General features: G+C 43.3%; 1 protein-coding gene across 3 annotated transcripts in view; it reads right to left on the minus strand.

The window, feature by feature from the left end:
* LOC101396197 (interleukin-10 receptor subunit beta) overlaps positions 1-25324 on the minus strand; it is a 57489-nt gene that overhangs the window by 20826 nt on the left and 11339 nt on the right. Inside the window, exons 4-9 of one of the 3 annotated variants that reach the window (XM_004429695.3) lie at positions 24079-24205; positions 22560-22732; positions 20253-20413; positions 16350-16518; positions 12092-12222; positions 5146-7418 (exon numbers count right to left, since the gene is read on the minus strand). In XM_004429695.3, the coding sequence (XP_004429752.1) occupies positions 6717-7418; positions 12092-12222; positions 16350-16518; positions 20253-20413; positions 22560-22732; positions 24079-24205 (1463 nt within the window). In that variant the 3' untranslated portion in view covers positions 5146-6716. Of the gene's footprint in view, positions 1-2763; positions 2888-4149; positions 4290-5145; positions 7419-12091; positions 12223-16349; positions 16519-20252; positions 20414-22559; positions 22733-24078; positions 24206-25324 lie in introns of those variants that run through there. The other 2 variants (XM_087418142.1, XM_087418141.1) reach the window with 2 other exon arrangements.

Raw genomic sequence — 25324 nt, forward strand, 5'->3', positions numbered from 1 at the left:
GAGCCCACAGTCTCAGGGCCCATACTACACCCCATCACACTCCTAGTAGGTAGAGATAATTAGGCTCATACTATTTACAATCTGCCCTTTTTTCACTTAATATACTACAAACATTTCTCCATCAATCAACTCTTCATGGCTGCCTCACAGCCCATCATTTGGAAAATCCAAGGGTCATTTCATTAAGGGGGTTTTCTCACATGGGGTCATATCCTTCATTTAAACCAGTGCATCAGTTGGCTGGAACACAGAGTATTTCAAAAGTTGTTTTCTAATAACTTCTCTTTCACTAGGTCATTTTTATTACATTTAAAAATATTTTTCTTCCCATTAAATAGGTAATGTGACCCATTCCCCATATTTATACCTCATTGCTTTAGATGGTTGTATATTAAAATCACCAATACATCCTCTGAAGTGCCCCTCCTCTGGCCAAGCCTACCCAATGCATGCATATAACAGAGTCTGTGCTATGCAACCGCTCAGGCTAAATTCTAAAGAAATCTCTTACTGAGCCAGAGAAGAGTAATCAGATTTTTCAGGATCAGATGTCTTCTTCAAAGACACACCCAGTGCATGCCACGCTTGGTCTGCACTTCCAGGCTGAGCAGACTGGAACCCAGGCATTGACTCTGTTACTGGGGAGTCTCTGGGAACTCTCATCTAAAAGACGAACACCCCAAACCAAACACCTCTACTCTAAAGGCAAAGAAGCAAAAAATCGAAGAGTCAAAAAATAAACTCCAGAGGAGAGAGACAGACAGAGAGAGAAGTTAATTTTCCACGGTGAAATCTCTAGAGCTATCAAGATCGAGCGGAGAAAACACAGAGATGAAATTGTAAAACCAATCAGTGCTACGAAAAAAATAAGTCGCAGAATGACTTAAGCCCTTGGGAAAACTGACAAAACTGGACTATGGACCATAGATTGGATGAAAGTATTTTATCAGTGTTAAAGCTGCTAATCTTGGTAACTGTACTGTGGTGATGTAAAAGATTATCCTTGCTCTTGTGAAATACACAATGAAATATTAAGGGCCAAAGGCATTATGTACCAGAGAGAGGGTGAGAGACAATGTGGTGAACCTGAAAAATTGGTGAATCTGGATGTGAGCTGTTTGGAAGTTCTTTGTACTATACTTGAAATTTTGAAATGTTCTGTCGTCTTGGAATTATTTCAAACTAAAAAGTTAAAAAAAAAAATGTAAACAAGGCCCATCTTATTCATTTTTCTGCTTCTTCGCTGACTTAGCAGGCCTTGGATAGGTTTGTAAAATGAAAGCTGGATGAGAAGGAGTGTGGGATTAACGGGATCCAGGACTCACAGTGGGTCCTGCCTCACTGAAGGGTTGTCTATCTTTGTATGTTTCTGAGTCACATTAGAAGCAGGTGTGTTGGCTCATCAGCCTTTGGCCTCCTGCTGCTGTCTGCACCTGGCATAAAGGTGCATCACCTGCAGTCCAGCTCGTGGTATATGGTGGCAGGCTGCCAGAGGAGGGCTGGCACAGGGAAAAACTGATAGGGCAGGGGGTCAAAGCACCACTGAGATAGTCGCTTTGAGTGACACTCATCCTTCCTTCATAGGCCTCTGCTGTTTTCAGAGAACAGAGCTTTTAAAAGCCCATAGCTGTCTCACTTGCAATTTCAGGAAGTAGCCATGGAGTAACCAAGCACCCACTACACAAACTATCTGCACCCCGCAGCACTGGAGCGTGCAGTTATAATCTATTAGAGGGGGTGGGTGGTAACACAGCAAGGGCCTTCCTCACTGCTTTGCATATCTCAGTTTTCTTGGATAGCTTCCAACCATAAATTGTTGATTTCTAGCAATACTACTTGATTAACTGGAGATGTTATCAGCAGCATTTTTCTCTTAAAAAATATCAATTGTGACAAACCTGATCCATTTGCATTGCAGTAGGCTACCACTGTGGCCAATGACACCCACACCCACAAGATAAAATGTATCTACCAGGCAGCCCAGTGGTAATCACCAAACCATGAATCATCACAACAGGAAAAAGTAAAAAGGATTTTACTTGTCTGTTTTCAGAGAACAGAGCTTTCACAAGAATTTCCCCAAAAGAAAGAAAAAAGCCAGGAGGGAGGCTCCCTGTGGGCTGTCATGGTCACGTGGGTGACAGCAATCAGATTCTCTCCCGTGATCCAGCCCAGGGCCACTATCCTCTGAAGCCTTCCTGCCAAGAGCACCCCAGAGCCATGTGGGGGATCAGAATTGGCCACTCCAAAATGTGTCTCTTTGGCTTGATTATTTTTGAGGAGAAAAGAATCTGAAGGAAACTTTGACCTTCTTCCTAACTGCCTAAAAGAATTTAAAATAGAAGGCCTGTTCCCAGGACAGTCCATCACCACAGATAACTCTGGATATAATAGACTGGGAGGATCCTCGCTGAGCTCATTCTTATCAAAGTTCTCTCTCAGGTCACACTGTCTGTAGATGGCCCAGCAAACATTTGTTTATCAAACATTTGCTTTTCCGTCTCCACGTGAATTGCCTTCCTCCTCTTTGAAGTCCCAAACCACCACCCCCAACATCCTGCTTTATCTTTAGCTGAAGATGGTATTTAAGGTGATGGCTTCGGCCACTTTGGTGAGTTACTCAGTTTTCTTGGGTTTCTCCCATGTATACATGTTATCAAACTTTGATTTTCTCCTGTTATTCTGTCTCACGTCAATTTATTTCTTAGACCAGCCAGAAGGACTTAGAGGGTAGAGGAATAGTTTTTCCTCCCCTACACCCACCTTTGGTATTGAGCTCTGAAAGTCAGATTCCCTTTGGGAAAAGCAGGAGACTCCCACTGTAGAATGTTCCTGAAATTAACTGAATTCATTCTGACATTTTCAGGAGGTGGCACCATTCCTAATGCTGTAAAAATAAAGAGAAAACGTTTGCAACTTTTTTCCTCAAAAAGGATGCCCCAGGAAATGACCATATCCTGCACTGGGCAGTGTCTCCCCTAGTGCTCCATGTCTTCAAATGGGCACGTGGGTGAGGGAGAGACACATGGTAGCTGTGCTGAGGAGTCTAGGTTTTACTTGAAGAGCCACGAGAAGAAATTGCTGGGGGTGGGAGGGAGCAGAGACCCAGAGGGAAGTGGGGATGGATGAGGGTGACCTGGATTTGGGTGGTGGTAGAAAGGTGTGAGGGGGTGGGTAGATGGATTTTAGGTATATTTCCAGAGGTATAAGCTCCAGACTTCCTGATACATTGGGTGTGGAGAAGCAGAAGTTAATATCCATTCCTGGTTTAAGCATCTGATGCCCTGACTGGGGCTGGCGGCAGGGAAATCAAGAATCCTATTTTAGAATTTGCATTAGGTTTGAGAAGCTGGAGGAGGTACAAATAGGAATGTCAGAAACAGCTGGATGAACAAGCCTGGAGCCCAGAGACAGATTTGAGCTAGAAAGAGAAATCATTTTTAAACTTTTAAATAGAAAATGTCAAACACACACAAAAGTAGAGAGAGTATAACAAACCACCACTGGCCCATCATCCAACTAGTGCCAACTGAAATATAAAGTTGAGAGTCACTGTCCTAGCTGGTATTTAATGCCAGGGCTCTGCTGCTAGCCCCCAAAGTGGCGGTGTAGCGGAAGAAGACAAGAGGGCTCTGGCATGACCTTGGCTGTAGAGAGATCTGGGCGAGGTGGAGGATCCCAAGTAGAAACAGCCTGAGACGCAGGAGGAAAACAGGGCGAGTGTGGTACCCGGGAAGGCTAGGGATGAGTTCATTAGAAAGGAGGGAGGGGTCCACTGTGTTGTCTGAACTTGGGCAGGCAATTTAGAGCATAGTAAAGGTTTCACTGGATTTAGAACTCAGAGTCCACACAGCTGCGGAGGCGAGGGGCAGAATTCAGTCTTGGGGTGCTGAGGATTGAATGAGAGGCCATGGCGACCCGATCAGTGCGTCTAGGGGTCCGATCGGGGATCGCCCGTGGGGCCATCGCTGCCGCGCGTCGTAGCAAAGCGCACCTCGCCGGGCCTCCCGGTCCCCAAACGCACCTCGGGTGGGGACGCGGCGCCAAGGCGGGTCGGGGTCCCTGCGCAGGCAGCCAGGCCCGGGAAGCCGCGCGGACGAGCCCGCGCCCCGGAGATCGCCCGGCGCCCCCTCCCCGCAGGCCCCTCACCTGACACCAGCAGGCAGCCGCCCAGCCAGCTCCGGAGGCTCCGCGCCATGGCCGCGCCGGGTGCCCAGGAGGGCACTCGGGGCGCCGCGGGGCACACGCCCCCGAGCCAGCGCCCGGGAGCGCCACCCCGCCCCCAGCGCCGACGCTTCCGGGAGCCGGCGGGGCGGGGCGATCCGGGGCCCCGCCCCCTCCGCCGCGGCCCCGCCCCCGCGCGCTCGCCGGTGCCCGCCCCCCGGCCGGGGTCCTCCTGCGCCTCCGCGCGCCCTGCTGGAGAGGCCAGTGTTGCGGTCTTGGCAGAGGGCGACGCTGAGGAGGAAGGTGGTCTTGCTCCTCCCTCCGCGAGTGGAAAACACCGATTGCGAAACAGGTGGCAAAACTGTGTGCACAGTGTCCCGATTTGGGGGCCGCTCCCGCCAACATCAAGTGCAGGCTTTGAAAGGAGCCTACAAATTAAATCAATACACGACAATGCCAACCCAGAGGCTGTGTCTGGGTAGTGGACTAGTGGGTGGTGGTTTTTCTTTACACCATTCAGTATTCCCCAGGCGTTCTCCAGTGAAACAGCACGGCCTCTATAATCCTCTCTCCCCACATATAAAATGATTTTAAAGCACTCCATTAGCAAATCCAGCTTGAGAGGGTCTTTTTGACTCCCTTCCCCCCAGGGATAGAGAACAACACAAAATCAAGTCATTTATTTGGCAATAACTCGTTTCTCTCACAAGACTGCTGAGAAAGGTTTAATTTCCTCTTTTTAACCTTGTGCAGCGGTGACTCGGGGAAACCCACAGCAGGGTAAGTACAGGGTGATGTAAGCGCAGCCCGAGGTTCACCCAGAACACTCCACGTGAACGAGCGCAGGAGGCGGAATGTGCCCTCCCCTGCAGACCACCGCACAGTTAGAGGGGGTCTTGTAACCCTGGAGATGCCAGCAGACCGCAGACTTGCTGCATATATACACTCTCTAGTGAGAAACAACTCTGAAGACATCCCAAGTTTGTATTAAAAAGTGTATTTGTACTATCCTTCACCAACCGTTATACAAAATTAAAAAATACACATACACACACACACACACACAAAAGCAGCCATAAAAAGGTTATCCCAAAAGATCACTCTGGAAATCTTTCAAAATATGATAGATGCATTCAGAGGGCTGAGAAATGGACTCTGTATATGATAAGGTCCCTTTCCTATGGAATTTTGTTAGATTATTATTAAATAACAGCTCCCGGTGTCTCAGCCCTCTCCTTTGAGCTCCTTTAGAGCAATTAGAAAAGTAATCTATTTAAAGTCCTTGAACTAGGACTCATATAAATTTGTTTCCCCTTTTGAATGGGCCCAGAAGAAAGGTCTGAGAACTCTCCTCTTGGGGTGAGGAGAGTGAGATAGGAGGGTCCTATACCTTTCATTCTCCCTGGGAGGGTCTCAGGGTTGCAGTACCTCCATTCCTATGAATTTTCTAATACTTCTCCCAGCATCACAGGATCTTGAAGGTTACCTAGTCTAATCCCCTTATTTCATAAATTAAGAAACTGAGGCTCAGAGGCTAAGCAAAGTGCTCAGGGTCACAGAGTGAAATGGCAGCAGTCAGACCTCTGAGACCTAGTCCTTGTGCTGTTTGCCACATGCTATTCTAGAACTTTCCTTGCCCCTTCCCCCCTCCTACCCCCCAGATTCACAGGAACTGTAGTCACTTGTAGGACATTTGGAATCAGCACACATAGCACTCCTTAAATTTTATGCCTCATTGCTTCTGAAGACCTTGAAGCACATTTGCATTTGTTCTCTCACTTGCTTTTTTTAAATCTTAAAATATTGCACCAAGATTCTATCCCTCTCCCGCATGCAAATGTTTCCTCTTTTAGTCACCTGCCTGACACAAGTTCTTTTTGTGTGCGAATCCTCACATGAGGGGCTGAGAGTCACATTCTCAGAGTGTAGGCGACAGAATATGACATCTGGAAGGTGCCCACACTTGCCTGGCCCTGCCCTACTTCCAACTCAGTGCATATGCTGCTGTTTCTTTTTGAGTCTCCCTCCTTTCCCTCCACTGGCCCTTCCTCACTCTTTTCCTGCTTGCTTTCCAGCTCCTTCTTTGAGCCTGCTGGGCTCAACACTGCTGACTGCTCCAGCTATGAACCCTGCTGAGTGTCTTCCTTTTCCCTCCCTAGTCCCACTCTGGCCCAATTTAATTATTTCCCAGAAATATTACAGGGCCCTGGACCAGCCCCTGAAAACCACAAGGATCCTTGCTCCTCACTCTGGGAAACATAATGCAGAAACATTATAAATGCATGAGAGTAAAGGGAATGGGCAGGGCATTTTCCCTTCAAAGTGCATCACTTTGAACCTGTAAACAATGCATTGAATGATACTGTTTCCCACCTCCTTCTCCTCCATATTGACAATCTGCATAGATAACATCACCAGGGAGAACCCAGCCCACTCTGCAGTCTCCCACCCCTTCCCTCAGAGAACACTTGCAGACCACAAAGGAGCAAGTGGGGGTGCAAGGAGAGAGCACCCTGGAGGTATTTGTCAGTCCAAGTTAAATATTTTTGGATTCATCTCGTTATATAACCATCCCCAATGTCAACATCTGACTCAGAAGTGTCACTTTCATCAGAAGGAGCATCTTCAGGCCACAGGCACTCCACAGAGGGGTTGGGGAAGGGCGGCTGTGTGCCTTCTCCGCTGGCCACCAGAAGGCTTGTTTCCATTTCGTTGGGATCCTCTAGGTCCACTGCCTCTTCTGGAAGACATGATAACATTGGAGGGACTTCTGCATCGTCGTCATCTTGGACCCTCACGAACACAGAGTTTAAATCCACATTGAAGACAATTCTGTCCTCGGACCCCTCAGTGGAGCTGTTGTCCTCCTCGGAAAAGCGGTCCTGCAGCCGGTTCCCTCTCCTCTCATAGTCCCCATCTGTGCATTCCGACTGGCAGGGGCCAGGCCCTGGTGTCATCAGGGGCTCAGACTCAACCCCAGGCTCAGGCAGGTCAGGCTCCTCAGCGTCTGGGTTGCCGCAGTTCTCCAAGGAGGCGGAGGAGGTGGAGGCCAGTGGACACAGGCCTGTTAGTCCATGCATAGTGTAACCACCTGCGCTTGCCCGGGGGACGGCTTCATTATCGCTGTCACTTTCATCACCGTATTCATAATCCCACACTTTCTTCTTTCTGTTGATGTGAATGACCTCCACTATAGCCACGGCTTCCAATGGCGGTAGCTCAGGAAATACCCAGGCTGACAGGTTATAAAAATTCTTAAAAAAAAAAAAAAAAAAGAGAGAGATTATCAACTCTGAGTGTTTGTTCTTTATTTTTTGACATAATAAAACTTAGTGAGATTAACTGCATAGTGATAAGGATGGTGATGATGACAATAACAACAACAACAACAATAGCTAACAGTTATACTACAGTGTTTACTATTTGCTGGGCACTGCTCCTAGTACTTTACATGTTATAATTCATTTCACCCTCAAGACAAGAGATTTTCACATGTTGAGGTATATGGGGTAGCTATTCTGGTTTAAAACTGATATGGCTTGGGGCCGGCTCCGGGGCTTAGTGGTTAAGTGCACACGCTCTGCTACTGGCGGCCCAGGTTCGGATCCCAGGCGCGCACCGATGCACCGCTTCTCTGGCCATGGTGAGGCTGCGTCCCACATACAGCAACTAGAGGGATGTGCAACTATGACATACAACTATCTACTGGGGCTTTGGGGAAAAAAAAGGAGGAGGATTGGCAATAGATGTTAGCTCAGAGCCGGTCTTCCTCAGCAAAAAGAGGAAGGATTAGCATGGATGTTAGCTCAGGGCTGATCTTCCTCACACACACAGAAAATAAAAACAAAAACAAAAACAAAACTGATTTGGCTTGAACTAAAGAAGCCTGACTTACAGCCTATCAAACATACATTGTACATCTGCTTTAACTATTATAGTAAAGAATGCATTAAACATTATCTCAAAGTAAAAGAATGCACTCTGTTTTTTTTTTTTATTTTGGTGAGGAAGATTAGCCCTGAGCTAACGTCTGTTGCTGAAGAAGATTGGCCCTGGGCTAACATCTTCCTCTACTTTATATGTGGGACGCCTGCCACAGCATGGCTTGATAAGTGGTGCATATGTCTGTGCCCAGGATCCAAATCTGTGAACCCCAGGCCACTGAAGTAGAGCACACAAACTTAACCACTATGCCACCAGACTGAGCCCAAGAATGCATGCACTCTTTTAAGATAAGAATGCATCCTTCCCCTCCTAAGATACTGGTATCCATAAGCCGTATCAGTATTCCTGAAGATAAATTCCCTTTCCGGGACATCAGGGTCATGTTGACCTGCTAATTTACAACTGAATACCTCTTTGAAACTTTGATGAATATGTACCCTGGGCATGTTTAATGTCTGTTTTTTGTCCTAAAAAGGTATAAGACTGTACCAAAAACCATGCTTCCCCAGAACTCTCTCCTTTTGTGGAGACTGCCTTCCTGGGTTATAATCCTCACCCCGGCTCAAGTAAAACCCGCCTTATCTCTCTTATCTATAGAATGGTTATTGGTTATCTGCCTTGACACAACCACTCTATGAAGTAGGCTTACTATTCTTATCCCCACTTCACTGTTGAGAAATGAGGCAGAGAGGTTAAGAAACTTGCCCAAGGTTCCTCACCAATAAGTGGCAAAGGCTAGATTTCAAATGAGGATAGATTTCAATTCTAGATTGCTAAGGCATTCTTAGGGGGGTCAAGGAACTATGGGTGAGGAGAGACTCTAGGGAGCCAATTCTACTGGAGCCAAAGCCCCCTGGACTGGAGGACCTTAAAGATGATGATGACCCCTTAAGGGTCAGGGATGAGAAGAGTGAGGAGATGGGAGCCACTCTATTACAGCCCTTGGAAGAAAACATCTTCAGGACACAGTGGGGTGGGGTGAGCTAAGGAGAATAGGAGGCAGGCTGCATTTCCCTGTATCCAGAATGACTACAATGGGGCCAGTGGTGAGGAGGGTGGTCATGAGATTCTTTTCACAGGCCTGGAATCATCATCAGCATCCTCCTCCTCTCTATTCTCCTATGCCTGCTTGGGCTGCCCAATTAGACAAACCTGCTCTTCCCCTACTCCACCCAGCCCCAGCCTTGGGGTAAATTTTTCTATTGAATTGCTCATCTTTCTTCTTATTGATTCATAGGAGCTCTTTACATAACCTGGATGCTAGATATTTGTCAATTTATGTTACATATATTTTCCCCTAGTCTGTGGTTTAGCATTTTACTCTCTTTATGATGACATTTGATGAAAAGAAATTCTTAATTTTAATGTAAGAAAATGTATCAATTTTCTTCCTTTATGGTTTTTGCTTTTTGTGTCTAAGAGAATCTTCCTTACCCCAAAGTCATATAGAATCTCCTATATTGCCTTCTAAAACTTTAGCAGTTTTGCCTTTCACATTACAGTCTTTAATATGCTTGGAATTGACGTTTGTGTATGGTGTGAGGTAGGGATCCAATTTCATTTTCTCCCACATAGATAACATTTATTGACCAGCCAATCCTTTCCCCATTGCCATTCCTACTTGTCATCTGTCATGTTTCCATATGTGTGAGACCATTTATGGGTTCCCCATTTGACTAGATCTTTGTTAATGCCTTTCAATAAGGTTTGATAATTTTCTCCACAAAGGGCTTGTAACACCTTCTGTTAGATATCTTCCTTAAATGTTTAAAAAATATTTTTTATCACTATTGTAATGGTATTCTTTAAAAAAAAAACAAAACTGTATGATTCCAAGTGCAAAACCAGGTAATACTAATCTATGCTGTTAGTAATCAGGGTAGTGGGGGGGGGGGCAGTGACTAGGAGGTGGCAGGAGAGAGACTTCTGGGGAGGCTGGTCACTGTCTCTTTCTTGACCTGGACATGAGTTAGGTGGGCACGTTGAATCTGCGGAAATTCACAGAGCATTACGCTATGACTTGTGTACTTAATTTCTGGGATGTTGAAAAGCAGCCTTATGTTTATTTTCTAGTTGTTGCTAGTGTATAAAAATGCAAGCATTTTTAAACTGATTATTTTGTATGTAACAACTTTGCTAAACTTATTAATCCTAAGACTTTAGATTCATGTGAAGTTTTTACTTAGCCAGTCATATCATCTATAAATTATCATTGTCTGTACCCCTACTCCTCAGACTTTAAGCTCCATGAGGGCAGGGTTTTTGTTTGTTTTCTTCACTTCTATATCCCAGCACCTAAAACATGTGGACACACAGTAAACACTCAAAAAATATTTGTTAAATGCAAAAAAAAAAAAAAAAAAGAAAAAAGAAGAAAAAGAGAAAAGATGCCATTTAAAAATTTTAATATCTATTCTTGATTAAACATACATACACAAACACACTAGACCTAGAGTGTTCTGTTTTACTATTCCTAGAGTTTTTACTTAAACACAAGAAACAATTTAAAATGGGGAAATACTAGACAGACACAAGATAACAACACCTCCAGTCATTACGTGGGGTTAACAGAATAACAGGCATACGTATAATTGGCATATAATTTGGATGCATCTTAAGGAGGGGAGGAACCCCAGGGAGACCTGGAGGAGGGTTAGTAACGAGTTTATGTGATTCAGGCAGAAGATTTATCTAGGAGGGGATGGTGGTGCTAAGGGCCTTCATATCTCAAGGCTGCATGAGAAATATAAGTTGAGGTAGGATTTACTTAAGACCTCAAGGCCAAAGCAATGCATGGCAGACAGGAAGAGTGACAATGAAGGCTGAGAGCAAAGTCATAACCAAACACTAACATAAAAGACTCTAAAAGACACAGCACACTGATAGATAAAAGACACCCATTCTTGCAAGACAGCGATCACAGTGTGGATGACACCAACACAGAGCCATCTACATCTCAGAAGGCAGACCCAAATGCCAGCTAGGATCAAATACTAATTGTAATTAAAATCTCCCGAAATACATACACACACACCCAATAAACAATCCCATCCCCAACCCAACTCGAACACACAGAAACAACAAGAAAAAGAAGAGTACAGTTTTATCAACTGTGGTGGGGTATTTGAATATGCTAAAAAATTAGAAGAATAGGTGAATGAGTTTAAACATAGAAAAATAAGATACCTCTGAGTGAGAAATTACAAAACTAATATAGAAAGAAAGCAATGGGATATAATGATTAATGATGGGCAAACATAGTTGAGTCAAAAGACATGAGGTTTTGGAAATATGTCAGATCAATACCCAGATGTGCTGAGTGGTTAAAATCTCTGAGCAGAAAGTATGTGCCTTTGGAAGCACAGAGAAAAAACAGACAAGCAAAGTGGCTGGTTTCACTAATAATTAAAGTAACACAAATGAGAACAACTATGGGGGACTATGACACATACTATAAATGAAAAAAAGTAGTAAAAATGATTAATCAAAGCCAGTATAACTTGGGGGAAATGTGGACACCTATACAGAACCACTGGCACTATAAATTAGTTCTTTCTCTTTTTATAAGATAAATCTACTTTGTGTATATGTTCCACTGAAGTAATCCAAAAATAAAAAGATAATCTGTATAAAAATGTTCACTGCATTCTTCCTAATGGCCAAAGAAAGAAGGCAAGGAAAGAAAAATAAATGAAAGAGAAACTAATTAAAATGACCTACAGCTGGGAAACGATTAAGAGAAAAATGTTACATTAATAACAACTGAATACCACATGATCATTAAAAATAATATGTGGACAAAGTATGAAAAGAAAACATAAAATGCAAAATATATGTTTGCAAGGATGGAAAAGAACCCAGAGTGATAAAACATCTTGGTGTTTTTAGAAAATGGGATTTTCTTCAGTGAAACTATTTAAGTATATAATAAAAATTCTTAAGTTAAAATAAAAAACAAAGAGAATTGAAAAAAACTACATACCAGAACTTTGGGGTAATCATGTCTTAAGCATATATAACCAATCCGTTTCAGTGTTATTATGGTGCTTATGAAGACAGCTGCTATTAAAAACAGAGTAATTATTCCTCCTATTTTGACAGATTCTGACGACTCTGTTGATAAAAATCAAATGACTTAATTTCAAAACAAATCCAATTAACCATCACAGGTGGGAATCAATGCACATTGGTCTGGTGGTGGAAGGAGATATTGAGGGAGCAAAAGTTGGAAAAACTACTGTTAAATACAAAAGAATGGAAAGTAATCCAAGTATATGTTTTTATTTATTTATTCATCTATTTATTTTTTTGTTTTGTTTTGTTGTTGTTGTTGTTTTGTTTTGGTGAGGAAGATTGGCCCTGAGCAAACATCTGTGTCCATCTTCCTCTATTTTCTATGTGGGTCGCTGCCACAGCATGGCTTGATGAGTGGTGTAGGTCTGCGTCTGGGATCCGAACCTGTGAACCCAGGCCGCCAAAGCGGAGTGCATCGAACTTAACCACTACACTACCGGGCCGGTGCCACATTTTTTTAAAATGATAAAAATGACAGAATTAGTTTTTAAAAGTCAAATTTCTTCCAGTTTATAATTATGTTCTAGACTGCGCTATCCAATATGGTAGCCATTAGCCACATGTGACCATTTAAATTTGAATTATCAAAATTGAAAAACACCCCCTCAGTTTCTGAGTCACAGTAGCCACATCTCATATGCTCAATAGCCACAAGCTAGCATGCACTGCAGGCAGGAAGAAGTGGAAAAGGGGAGTTTACCTGAAGAAAACAACTGGGTCTTTCTGAGGCTGGACTTGGGCCACACGGGTCCCAAAATCAGGGCTCTGCAGAACTCCCTTTGTCCTATTATGAGTCCCCCTTAGATTCTTGTCGAAATTCCTTTTGGACAATTTTAACCTTCTGACTGAAAATAGCTTTATTCCATAAGTCCAACTCGACTGAGAAGAAATCAGTAATTATGTAACCAAGCTTCTCTTAAACTTCCAGAAAGACCTTTACTAACATTAATCCTGTAACCATAGCTGCAGGCAAAACAGATACAGGAGAGAAAAAAGGAAATCAAGGGGGATTATATGTGTTCAAAGTCTTTCAGAAGGTTAAGGAATGAACAGAAAGAAACTCAGTGAAGACCCTTGCACTGTTCGATAGCAAAGGATTCATGAACCCACTCTCATTTCTATCAAGAGTGAATGAGGGAGTGTCATATCATTGACAGTTCTAGAATTAGATCTAGCCACAAAGGCAGACCTTTATGATACAAAATTCTTATACATATAGAGTTTACCTTCCTGAAAAGGGCTCTGTGAACCCAAGTGATTTCTTTGGAGCAGCAATGACGTAATGGGATTCTGATCCGTGTGTGCCCACCCTCTCTCCCACACCCAGTAAATCACTTGAACCAGAATTTCCATTTTAGGCTAAGCTTAATGTAATGTAAATGTAATGTACACCAAGGGAATGTAAACCGAGACACCACCCTATTTAAAATAGAGAGCTACCACCCTCTACTCAACATCGCCCCCATCTGCTTCCTGCTTGATTTTTCTCCATAGCACTTACCATCACTTAACATACTATGTATTTTAATTTTTTAATCTTGTTTTTCTGTCTTCCTACTGCAGTGTAAGCCCCACAAGGTCAGGAATTTTTACCTGCGTTGTTCACTGCTGTATCCCCAGTATCCAGAAGAGAATCTGGCACATAGCAGGTCCGAAATAAGTATTTGTCAAATGGATGAGCAGAGATTTCTCTCAAGGCCTTACTAAGTGAGCCAACCAATTCATTCAGGGCTTGACAAAGTGGAAGGCATTTCTCCAGATCTCTGGACTAAAATCCCCCCATAGGAGTACTGCCCTAAGATAGCAGTGTTCACAGCTGAGTCCAAGTAAGTTAACATTGCTCCCAGGTTATCCTTCAAGAATCCCCCCAATCCAAACCTGGCTGGTTCCCGAGTTTGGCTAGTTGAGGGTAGTTCAGATGGCAAGTCTGGACGGTGAGAGAGGCCATGTTATCTGACCCCACTTGGTTCCTGAGTTTCAGACAACAAGAACCGGGACTTCAAATATTTGGATAGCAAAGGATACCTGTACTTTCACTGTCTTGAGTGATGACACAAGAATGGAGGCTGACTTAATAAGCAAAATGATGTGTTCACACCAAGGAAAGATGAAATGACCTGACAGCATGCCGTTGCATGACCATTTCTTAGCAGGTGAAACAGAAAAGTCAGGGGAGAAACTGAGTCATCACAGAGCATGTCAACCTCCAAAGGACCTGTGTCTTGGGTCAGCCTTACATTCACCTCAGTGGGGACTGAGTTTCAGCAAACCAACGTCTGTCCTGTCACATTACTAACTTGAGTTTTTTTTTTTTTTTTTTTTTTTTTTTTTTTTAAAGATTTTATTTATTTATTTTTCCCCCAAAGCCCCAGTAGATAGTTGTATGTCGTAGTTGCACATCCATTCTAGTTGCTGTATGTGGGACGCGGCCTCAGCATGGCCGGAGAAGCGGTGCGTCGGTGCTCGCCCGGGATCCGAACCCGGGCCGCCAGCAGCGGAGCGCGAGCGCTTAACCGCTAAGCCACGGGGCCGGCCCCCTAACTTGAGTTTTTATTGGTGTGATATTGTGATTTATAATAAGAAATATATAACTGGTCTTCGTCCCCAGGTCGTGGCATAGAGCTCTAAAAACACTTAGAATTTCCTGTGATGAGAGCAAAGAAGGTGAAAGGAGACTTGTTATTTATAACGAGTCCCTTTCAACCACACTTGAGTTTACTTTTAATGAGGTGACTTTTGGAAAGCCCCTAAGGATGGGGGCTGGTTGCCAGGGGAACCTACCAAATCATTGTTAGAACTTGCACAGCCCCACCCCTCAATCTCCGGGGAGTGGGGAGGGACTGGAGTTTCAATTAATGGCCAATGGCCAAGGATTTAATTAGTCATGCTTCTATAACAAAGCCTCTATAAAAATCCTAAATGATGGGGCTCCGAGAGCTTCCGCGTTGGTGAACACATGGAGATGCTGGGGGTGGGGGTAGTGTGCCCAGAGAGGGCAGAGAAGCTCTGTGCCCCTTCCCCCATATCTTGCCCTATGCATCTCTTCCTTCCGGCTGTTCCTGAGTTGTATCCTTTTATAATACACCAGGAATCTAGTAAGTAAACTGTTTTCCCAAGTTCTGTGAGCCATTCTAGCAAATTAGCAAACCCAAGAAGGGGATTGTGGGAATCTCTGATTTATAGCCAGTCTGTCAGAAGCCCAGGTGACAACTTGGAGCTGTGACTGGTATTTGAAGTGGCGGTGGTGGGGCAGTGTTACGGGACGGGGCCCTTAACCTGTGGGATCTGACATGATCTCCAGTGACATGGTGTCAGAATTGAGAAAATAATTTTCTTCCTGAGAAAATAATCAGCAGTCAATGTTCCTAAGCCTGATTGTTGTCACCGCAAATTTCTCCATTCGGAGGAAGGTTCGGGGATCACGCTGTTTACTGTTCTGATGCCTTTGCCACAGAAGGGCTTTCAGCCTTCATCAGTGACTATCTGGTCCACACCGGCCAGGTGCCCTCTCATCTATGAGCTACAGCCAACCTTCCCAAGAGTCAGGCCACATCAATGAACCACACCCAACGCCACTGCTTCCACGCTCTCACCCTGATACCTCTGAACGCAGCTGCTTCCAGCAACCCTGCCTCCTCTAGCACTTGGCTCGAATAATGGCCAAGCTGAGGGGACACAGAACTGAATTTAATCCTGACCCCCCGAAATCAAAGCATTTCCATTTCAGGAGGATTTCTGACCTTAAAAAGGTAGACACCTCATTGTCCCTATGATACGGCAACATAAAAGTGACTCCACCACATAGTAGACATGACCAACAGAAAACACCGCTGTAGGGAGCTGCCCTCGTGGCCTAGTGGTTAAGTTCACGCACTCTGCTTTGGCGGCCCAGCGTTTGTGGGTTTGGATCCTGGGCAGGGACCTACACACGGCTCATCAAGCTATGCTGTGGCGGCATCCCACATACAAAATAGAGGAAGATGAGCACAGATGTTAGCTCAGGGCCAATCTTCCTCAGCAAAAAAAAAAAAAAAAGGAAAACACTTCTGTGATCCGCCTTTAGTGGAAGAAATACCTTTAGTGCCCCACAACCTTCAGATTCTTTTCTTTAAATAGGTTTGCCCTCAGAGTAAAAGCAAAACATGAATTTTCAAAAACTGTCATACCTGATTCTTGTCCAGGTTGAAGGCGGGTACATTTTAAGGGAGATCTATGTATTTTCCCCAGATTTTTAGGCTCAAAATAAACAGATACACAGTAGTTTGTGTTTGGAATTAACTTGTCGATGACATAAGTGAAATTTCCAGTAGTGTTTCCATCTATTTTGGGTCTATGCTGTAAAAATAAGCAAAAAATCAGTAAGACTTTGAGTGAGAATTGCACGTAGAGGCAGGCCCTAAGAGTCTCTGGGAATTTGTCTTCAAATCTTAAACAAGGATAGAAATATCATAGGCTTGGCAAGAAAAAGTATTTATAAGTGACTTGGGGCAAGTAATTTATCACAAAACTACATGTACATGTACACACACACACATTTGTAAACCATGAAATCTAGTCTAGCAACTTCATTTTACAAATGAAGAGAAAAAGTCCCAATGAAGAATAAAGGTCTTCAGGATGTTATTTTTGCAAGATTATTTTATCTTGCAATAAGATAAGCTTGCAAAAATAAGAAAATAAAAACATAAGATTATCATATTTCATTAACAATATGTCTACTTTACACTTCAAAAAGTGCTTTCATACATATTAACTCATCTGATTGTCAAAACGGTCTGCAAAACAGGCATTATCCCCATTCTCCAGATGAGGAAACTGCAGTTCAGAGTGGTTAAGTAACTTCCCCAAGGCAACACAGCTTGTCTGTAGCAGAAATAAGGCTGATGTCTAGTCCCCTGTCCTCTCCCTTAAAACACTTTGCCTCTCCTTTCCCAGGTAGTTCTGTTCCATTTTGGAATCGAAGAGATGATATGAAGGTTCTTTCAGGAAAAACAATTTTTGTATAATGTTTTATAGTTTTCAAAATAGATTCTTACTAGCAGTTTTATAACTTAGGATTTCCAGCAGTTCAAATACAGCCTTCTGTAATAATGTTTTTCTGGAAGTTTCTATTTGCAAGGAGGAGGAATTATTTAAACCAACAAACTAAAAGCTCATGCATGGCAAATAAGCAATGAAGAAGAAAAAGGGGCCAGAGCAGAAACAGCGTCATGGAGGAAGGGCTCTTGCCTTGCAATGGAACAGCATGATGGTAGCTGAGAGTGAGAACATTTGAGTTCTACACCTGGCGCTGCCATTGTGAGGTCTTAAGTCTGCAATGCTCGCTTCCTGTTTCTCAGAGCAAATGGAACCTCCCTCCTCTATGGCCCTGGGCCCGTGGACTCTGCCTCCCCTCTGTGACTCAGATACACAGTCCCTGCTCCTAGCCAAGGCCAACCCCTTCTCATGCTCTCGAGATTCCATTTGCTCTCATTTCCTCTAGGACATGGCTCCAAGAATGCCTCTGGAACATTCCATCTGTATATGAACATGCTGTAATTTCTCTCATCTTAAAAAGTCCCTCCCTTGACCCCCCTTTCCCCTCCAGCCACCTGCGTATCTCTCCTTCCCTTTAAAGACAAACTCCTTAGAAGAATTAGCTCTCCTCACTGTCTCCAATTTCTCTCTTCCTTTTCTTTCTTGAACCTACTCTCACCAGGTCTTTACCCCATCTCTCCGCCGAAACCACTCTTATCAAGGTCACCATGACTTCCACGTGGCTAACCCCAATCCTCAATCCATAGGCCTCTTCTAACTTGTCCCATTTATAGCATTTGACTCAGTAGATCACTCTCTCCTTCTGGAACTTCCTTCTCTCAGCTACTAGGACATCACTCTCACCTAGTTCTGCTCCTACCATGCTGGTTGCTCCTTCTCAGTCTCTTTTGCTGTTTCCCCCACATTTGTTAGATCTCCACATTTGGGAGTCTTCTGGGACTTCAACTTCTCTTCTTTCTGCATGTCCACTCCTGGGTGATCTCATCTGGTCTCAAGGCATTCGATACACACCAAGAAGCCAATGGTTCCCCAGCACATCTCCCTAGCCGGGAGCTCTCCTTTGACCTCCAGACTTGGTACATTCATCTCCTGCTCAGCATCTCCTCCTGGAAGCTTTATACGTCTAAAACCGAGCCACTGATATCCAACCATCCACCTGCTCCATCCATAATCTTTCCCATTTTAATCAATGGAAACTCCATCTATCCAGGTGCTCGTGCTGAAAGTGTTGGAGTCCTAACTTCTCTCTTTCTTCACCACACTGCATATCCCATCCATCCAAAAATACTGCTGGCTCCACTTGCAAAATATATGCAGAATTTAACCACTTCTTACTACTGCCAAGTGGTCCAAGCCACCACCATCTGTCACCTGGATTACACCAACAGCCTCTTTTTTTTTTCTTTAATTTAATTTAAAGACTAATTTTCTTTAATGAAGAGGATGCTTATTAACTATAGTTTTCCTCTTACAGTGTTGTCAATATCTTAATAAGCACAGGTCTCTTATTTTAGAAATAATCTGAAACAGAGTTAGGAGTTCATGGGTTGAATATAAATTAGATGGGACCAGAATATGATATTTAATGAAACTTGGAGGAAAATAAGCTTATTTTTTCCTCTCTTATTTTTGCTCCCTTTTCCTAATCAAAGGATTAGGGTATTGATTATAATCCAGGTGAATAATAAAGGAAAAATTATAATAATTATGTAATTTGCTTTCTATTAAGTAATTAGCATCCCAATAGCCTCTTAACTGGTCTTCCAACTTCTACTTTTGGCCCCTATGGTTCATTCTTTCTCTCTCTCTTTTTTTTTTTTGGTGAGGAAGATTGGCCCTGAGCGAACATTTGTTGCCAATCTTCCTCTTTTTTTCCTTGAGGAAGGTTAGCCCTGAGCTAACATCTGTGCCAATCTTCCTCTATTTTGCATGTGGGACACCGTCACAGCATGGCTAGATGAGCAGTGCATAGGTCTGCGCCTGGTATCCGAACCTGCAAACCCTGGGCTGCCAAAGTGGAGCACATGAACTTACCAGTACGCCACTGGGTACAATCAATGAACTATGGAGAATTCCATAGTTCTATGGTCCATTCTTAACACATCAGCTAGGATGCCCTGTTGAAGGCTTGGGTCCTCCAGTGGCTTCCATCACACTCCGAAGACTTAGACCCACAAAGCCCTATAAGATCCGGTCTCACTACCTCCCTGACCTCACCGCTTTCTACTCTCCTGTCTTGGTCACTCCATTCCAGCTCCCTGCTGTTTCTCAAACCCACTGGGCCCGCTCCAGCCTCAGGGCCTCTGACATCCTGTGCCCTCTGTCCGAAATGCCCCGCCCTGATATTTTGCGGGCTGGTATTACTTAAAAGGGTTTTATAATTGCAAAGGGCTATGCAAATGTAAGCTGCTGTTACAGCAGGGCCCACCAGTGAGCACAGTTTGTCTATTACAGCAGGGCCCACCAGTGAGCACAGTTTGTCTATTACAGCAGGGCCCACCAGTGAGCACAGTTTGTCTATTTCATTCATTCCAGAATTCTGAGGGATTGAGAAAACACATAATTGAAGATCCAGGTCTGTCTGATACTAGGATCGCCCTGAGCTTACCCACATTCAGAGAAATCAAGAGGGGACAGAATTACTGGACAGAGCCACTTCCCTTACAGTGTATGAGGGCTGGAGTGGTAGAGATAGATGCTTTTTATGTGCAGCTAAACCATCCCTTTCAAAGAAAATCTCACCCTGGCATGCTGAAATTTGCCTGTTTTCCTCGTCTACACCACATGCCTCTCTCTCTTCTGTGTCCCTTCATGTTGTGCATGTGGCTTATTCTTTGAAAGAAGACTGCACTGCTAGGCTAAGTCAACATATTTCCACAATGAATGAACTATGGAGAATTCTTTCCTAAAGTCAGACCACACTGACGCAGACCCTTTAGCTTTAATTGTTCAAATCATTACAAATGTCTTTTTTTTTAAAGAAGAGAGTCAAATGTATTCACTGCCAACTCAGAACTACTTTGACCACTTACCAGGTTAACAATGCTCCCTGACTTTTCTTCGATGACAAGTGATAAATAAGTCTGTAAGTTTTTCCCAACTAGCATCTTGGGAATGACAGGTGGAAATTTCACTATCACATCAATGTGGCTGATAAAACCAACAATCTCAAATTCTGGTGGTTCCAAAGACACTGTTTAGAAAACAAAGTCAGAAACAAACCCCAATGTTAGTCAATGATTGCACAACAGTAATGCTCCCATTGTCATGACACAATCTTACATCTTCACAGCTATCTTCTTTTTAATCTGCCTATGGTCCTAGTTAAGGAATGAGTTATATTTTTTTACTGGTGAAAAACTGAGAAACAATAAGATAAAGTGATTTGCTTAACATTACCAAAATAAATGGAGAACAGATTTTGAGATGGAAGTCAGTACTTTCCCAGTTTTCAGGCTGTATTCTAAACACAAAAGTAAAAATGACTTCTTTTCATATTACAGTCATGCATCGCTTAACAACAGGGAAAAGTTCTAAGAAATGTATTGTTAGGTGATTTTGTCATGTGAACATCATAGAGTGTACTTACACAAACCTAGATGGTAGAGCCTACTACATACCTAGGCTATATGGTACTAATCTTATGGGACCACCATCATATATATGGTCTGTCATTGACAGAAACATTGTTATGCAGTGCATGACTGTACAATAATAATACATAACCATTGCAGAAACATCAGAAAATACAGACAGGCAATTGTCTCTGAATGTGGTTAATCATCTTTTGTCTATGCTGTACGTATGTAAATATATATACACGCACACACATATATAAACTGAACTAGTGTGTATACACACACACATACACATATCTAAACTAAAATCATTCTTACCCACACTATTTTGCATGGTATATATTTTCACTTATTTCATAAACATATTGATGCATATTTATCTACATCAAGGGCTGGCAAACTATGGCCTGTGGGTTAGATTTTTGCACAGCCTGCAAGTTCAGAATGGTTTTTATTGTTGAAAGACTTATAAACAAATGAAGAAGGATATGTGACAGAGACCATATGTGGCCCACAAAATCTATAGTGTTTTTTTTCTGGCCCTTTACAAGAAAGTCAGCTGACCCCTGATCTTTATCATAATTTTTCATGATTAATTCTATTCCACTAAGTGGCTATACCATGATTTAACTGCTTGATGATTCGTGATTTAACTGAACATTTAGATTATCTCAAATTTTTCTAATAGAATCTATGTATCAATGAGTAGTCTTGGAGCTAAATCTTTGCATCTCTCCATAATTATGTCCTTAGGACAAATTATTAAAGAGGAATTCTGGATTAGAGCAGACACATGATAAGGTTTTAAAAACATACACTGACAAATACTTTCAGAAAGACTGTGCCAAAGTACCCTCCCTGCATTTCCTCTAAACCTGGGCATTTACATACTTTTCATATTTACCATTTTGAGTCTTGAAAAATGATATCTCATCATCACTTTAATAGACCTTCTTTCATAGTCTGAATACCATGATCTATAAATTGTGCTTTTCTTTCTTTTCTATGGGGACACAGACAGATGTGTCTATTTATACACACTCATAAACATGCACCAATTCCAGTGAATCTCATAAGTATCTAAGTCATTTGCTACAGTAGGAGTCAGTTGTCAATTTGCTAAGCAGGTACATGTGAGGGTACACCCACACAGCCTTTAACATGTAATCTTTCTCTTAGAAACAGGTTGCAAATTAGGATATTGAAGAAGTGATGGAGTCTGGCTGTGGGCCACCGACAACTGCCCCGGAGCTGTTAACACAAGTGCGCTAGGGAGCTGACTCCAGTCATAGGGTAAGAAAGAAAGGGCAGGCCCACTCTCAAGCGCCAGTCCTCTCTGAGTCTGGGCCCCAGGCGCATGCGCAGCTGGGCGTTCGAACGTACAAGAACGGCTGGGTTACGATCTGGCGGATGGGCTGCAGGATTAAGGAAAACATTGGACCAAAGAGTTGTGACAGCTCAGATACAGGCCTGTCACTTCCTTTCAGGTTGTGAAACAGCCCCAAAAGCAGCAGCTCCTACTGCCTACATGTCTGCCTTATACAGACACTGAGTAATCATCTGCAAAGCAGGGATTATCATTCCATTTTCTGGACAAGAAAACCCAGCTCAGAGAAACAAAGTAACTACTCCACGGTTACAGGGCTAGGAAGTGGCAGGGCCAAGAGGGGACCCTTGCCCTGAGTCTAAAACCCCTTCCTATTTCATGGCAAAGCAAATAATGATGACCTTGATGATGATGATACAACAGAGATAACTCACTGTCCAATGCCACGAAGACCTTGTCCCAACAACTGACCAGCACTGTGTTCCCTCTGAATCCGACTACCGTGAGGAGGTATGTCTCAGACATGCTTTCCCACACATCTGTTAGGTCACAAAATGATCTTGTGATATTTATACAGTCCTCAACAACCGTCTCACCTGCTGGTTTACTTTGAAAGGAAAAGAAATGGTAAAAGGAAAGCATTAGCATTTATGGGATAAGAATCCATTTAAGGGCATGCCCCACTTCCTCATTCCTTTAGGGCTCTGCTCACATACCACCGTATCAAGTTGCCTCTCCTAACCACCTTGATTAAAATGGAACACCTCACCCTGCTCCACCCACCCACCCTCTCCCAATCCTTCTTACCCTTCTTTATTTTTCTTCATACCTTTTACCACCACCTGCTACATTATATCTTTCTTTGTTTACTGATATCTCCACCTACTTTCAGAATGTCTGCCCAAGGAGGGCGAGGACTTTGGTTCATGGTTGGACCTCTGGCATAGGAGGTGCTGGGTAAATATTCGCTGGATGAACAAATGAACAGACCTTGGGCTTTCATGGTAGAAGCCCCAGATCTTCCTGCCCCTCCAGGGCAATCATGAATGCCCTCCCTGAGACCCCCTCTCTCTCCAGCCGAGGACCACATGGTCCAGTCCAAAGGCAGCCTGTGCTACATAGCGACAACACAGACGTCTGATCTCTGCAGCTTCAGAAAGGTGGATGGGTGATACATGTGGTCACCTAACGCAGAGACAAACTTAAGACTTTAGCAGACACCAAAGAGAAACTCACAAGAGGCCCTCTACTGGGTCAGTCAGCAGTAGGAACAGTTTATAAGCCAAATAGACAATGAACAAAAGGACACTTCCAGGGGCTACCAGATCAAAGTAATGACTTATGAGGTGATTGTTAGATGTGGGAAGAAGAGAGCCAGAGAAGGCTCCGTCCATTATGTCATTAATCTCGCAACAACCCTTAAGTAGAAGGGTTAGCTCAGAGAGGCTGAGCTCTACCTGCAAGGGTTCCAGCCAGTTAGTGACCAAGCCAGACTCTGGACCTGGCCCTCTGCTAGTCTGGGCCAGGCAGCTTTCTGACATGCAACATGCCTCCCTGAGTAAAGAAAAGTGAACACAAACCATCAATATGGTCACCAGACCTTTGGACTCCTGTCCTCAGAAAATGTAGCACTTTTAAACATTCAGATTTACTGAATTAGAGAAATAATTGTGAAAATCATATGCAATAATTATTTTGCTCCTGAGGCTCTGACCTGCAGAAACTGGCTTTGGTTATAACTACAAGCTTTGTCAAAAATAGCTTTGGATTGTTAAAGTAGTCAATTTAATTAAAAATGGATTTGTGTTTTGTCTTTGGACTTTTAAAGCTCTGAATGAAAAAGAGAGAGAAAGAGAGAGAAGCTCAGTCACAAGAAAGATTACCTCTTCTCTACTCCCCACATAATAAAAAGATAATATATTTAGCAGGAGAAAAATGAAATGTTAAACCAACCTCATGACTGTGTAGGATAATGTATAGTGAGTTGGTACAATTGAACGGTTCTTTAATTCCCATGATAAAATTGACTGGAAATTTCGTAATGTCATATTAAAAGAAATGCAGGATTCATCTGGAGAATCTAAAGGAAACAGGAGAAAAAAAGAAACATTGAAATCTGGAACCTAGGGTTGTAAATTGGTCACTGTTCAAACCGTCCCTTGGGATCTGGAGCTCACGCTTCCAGCAGAGAAACCCTCCCAAGAGTCCTGGGGTCTTGGAAACATGGGAAGGAAATGGTTTTCCCAGACTCGAGAAGCAAACCAATGCAATTAATTAATGAGCAACACACTGTCAGGGCAGGCAAGCTTAGGAAACAGGAACTCAGCACTGTGTAAACAGAATTTGGGCTCACCCAGTTATCATTGACTCTCAATGGCTCATGGGATCAAAATTATCCACGTCATCCCGGGGCCCCCTATTCTCTCAACTCAACTCCCAACTCCTCCTGCAGTCCTCCCTAGGAAGCTCAGCCCACTGCCAGCTTTCCCTCCTCTGAAATCCCCCACTGCACTCAGTCCCCCATCACAGAGGGGAGGGAGAGAATAATGTGTGCTCAGACTGGCTCTCTGCAGGCATTTAATCCTCACAACAATGCTGAAGACCCAACAATGGGTCTATTAATAGACCCATTCTACAGACGGTGAAATTGAGAAGTCGAGTTATGCAATGTTATACAGCTGAAACTCAGCAGCACAAATGACTCTAAAGCTACGCTTATCAAATCGCGCCTTATATGGTGAAGGTTTTGAAGATCATATAAGTTTCCTGTGGTTAAGATCTGGGCCTTTGCTTCTCAGTTGCCAGTTCTTCATCTTCCAGTGTTCACCAAAAGGCTGGACACATATTTAATGTGTAGTGAAGTTTTGTGGAAAGATTTATATATGTAGGCAAGAAGTTTAGCTTAAAAAGAACTATTTTTCTTTATCTAGTACCCGATAACAGGTGGAAGAATGCAAATTAAAGGGAAATTATTTCTAGATCGCTTTTTTTGGCATCGTCTGTGTCTCCTCATTCTTCTGTTAAGGGGTTTTAAATGGAATATTCTTTTAAGGGGTTTTAAAATTATCTCTAGTGTTAATTTCTCCTAATAGTTTCATGAGACAAATCTGAAAACCAGAATTTTCTGATTTTGGCGCCTTTTACAGAGAAAGTATTTGAGAAAAAGGATTCAAACAAAATGGGCAACAGATCTGGGATC

The sequence above is a fragment of the Ceratotherium simum genome, chromosome 27 (genome assembly GCF_057802395.1).
Source record: "Ceratotherium simum simum isolate JZ-2026a chromosome 27, ASM5780239v1, whole genome shotgun sequence".
Classification (NCBI taxonomy): domain Eukaryota; kingdom Metazoa; phylum Chordata; class Mammalia; order Perissodactyla; family Rhinocerotidae; genus Ceratotherium; species Ceratotherium simum.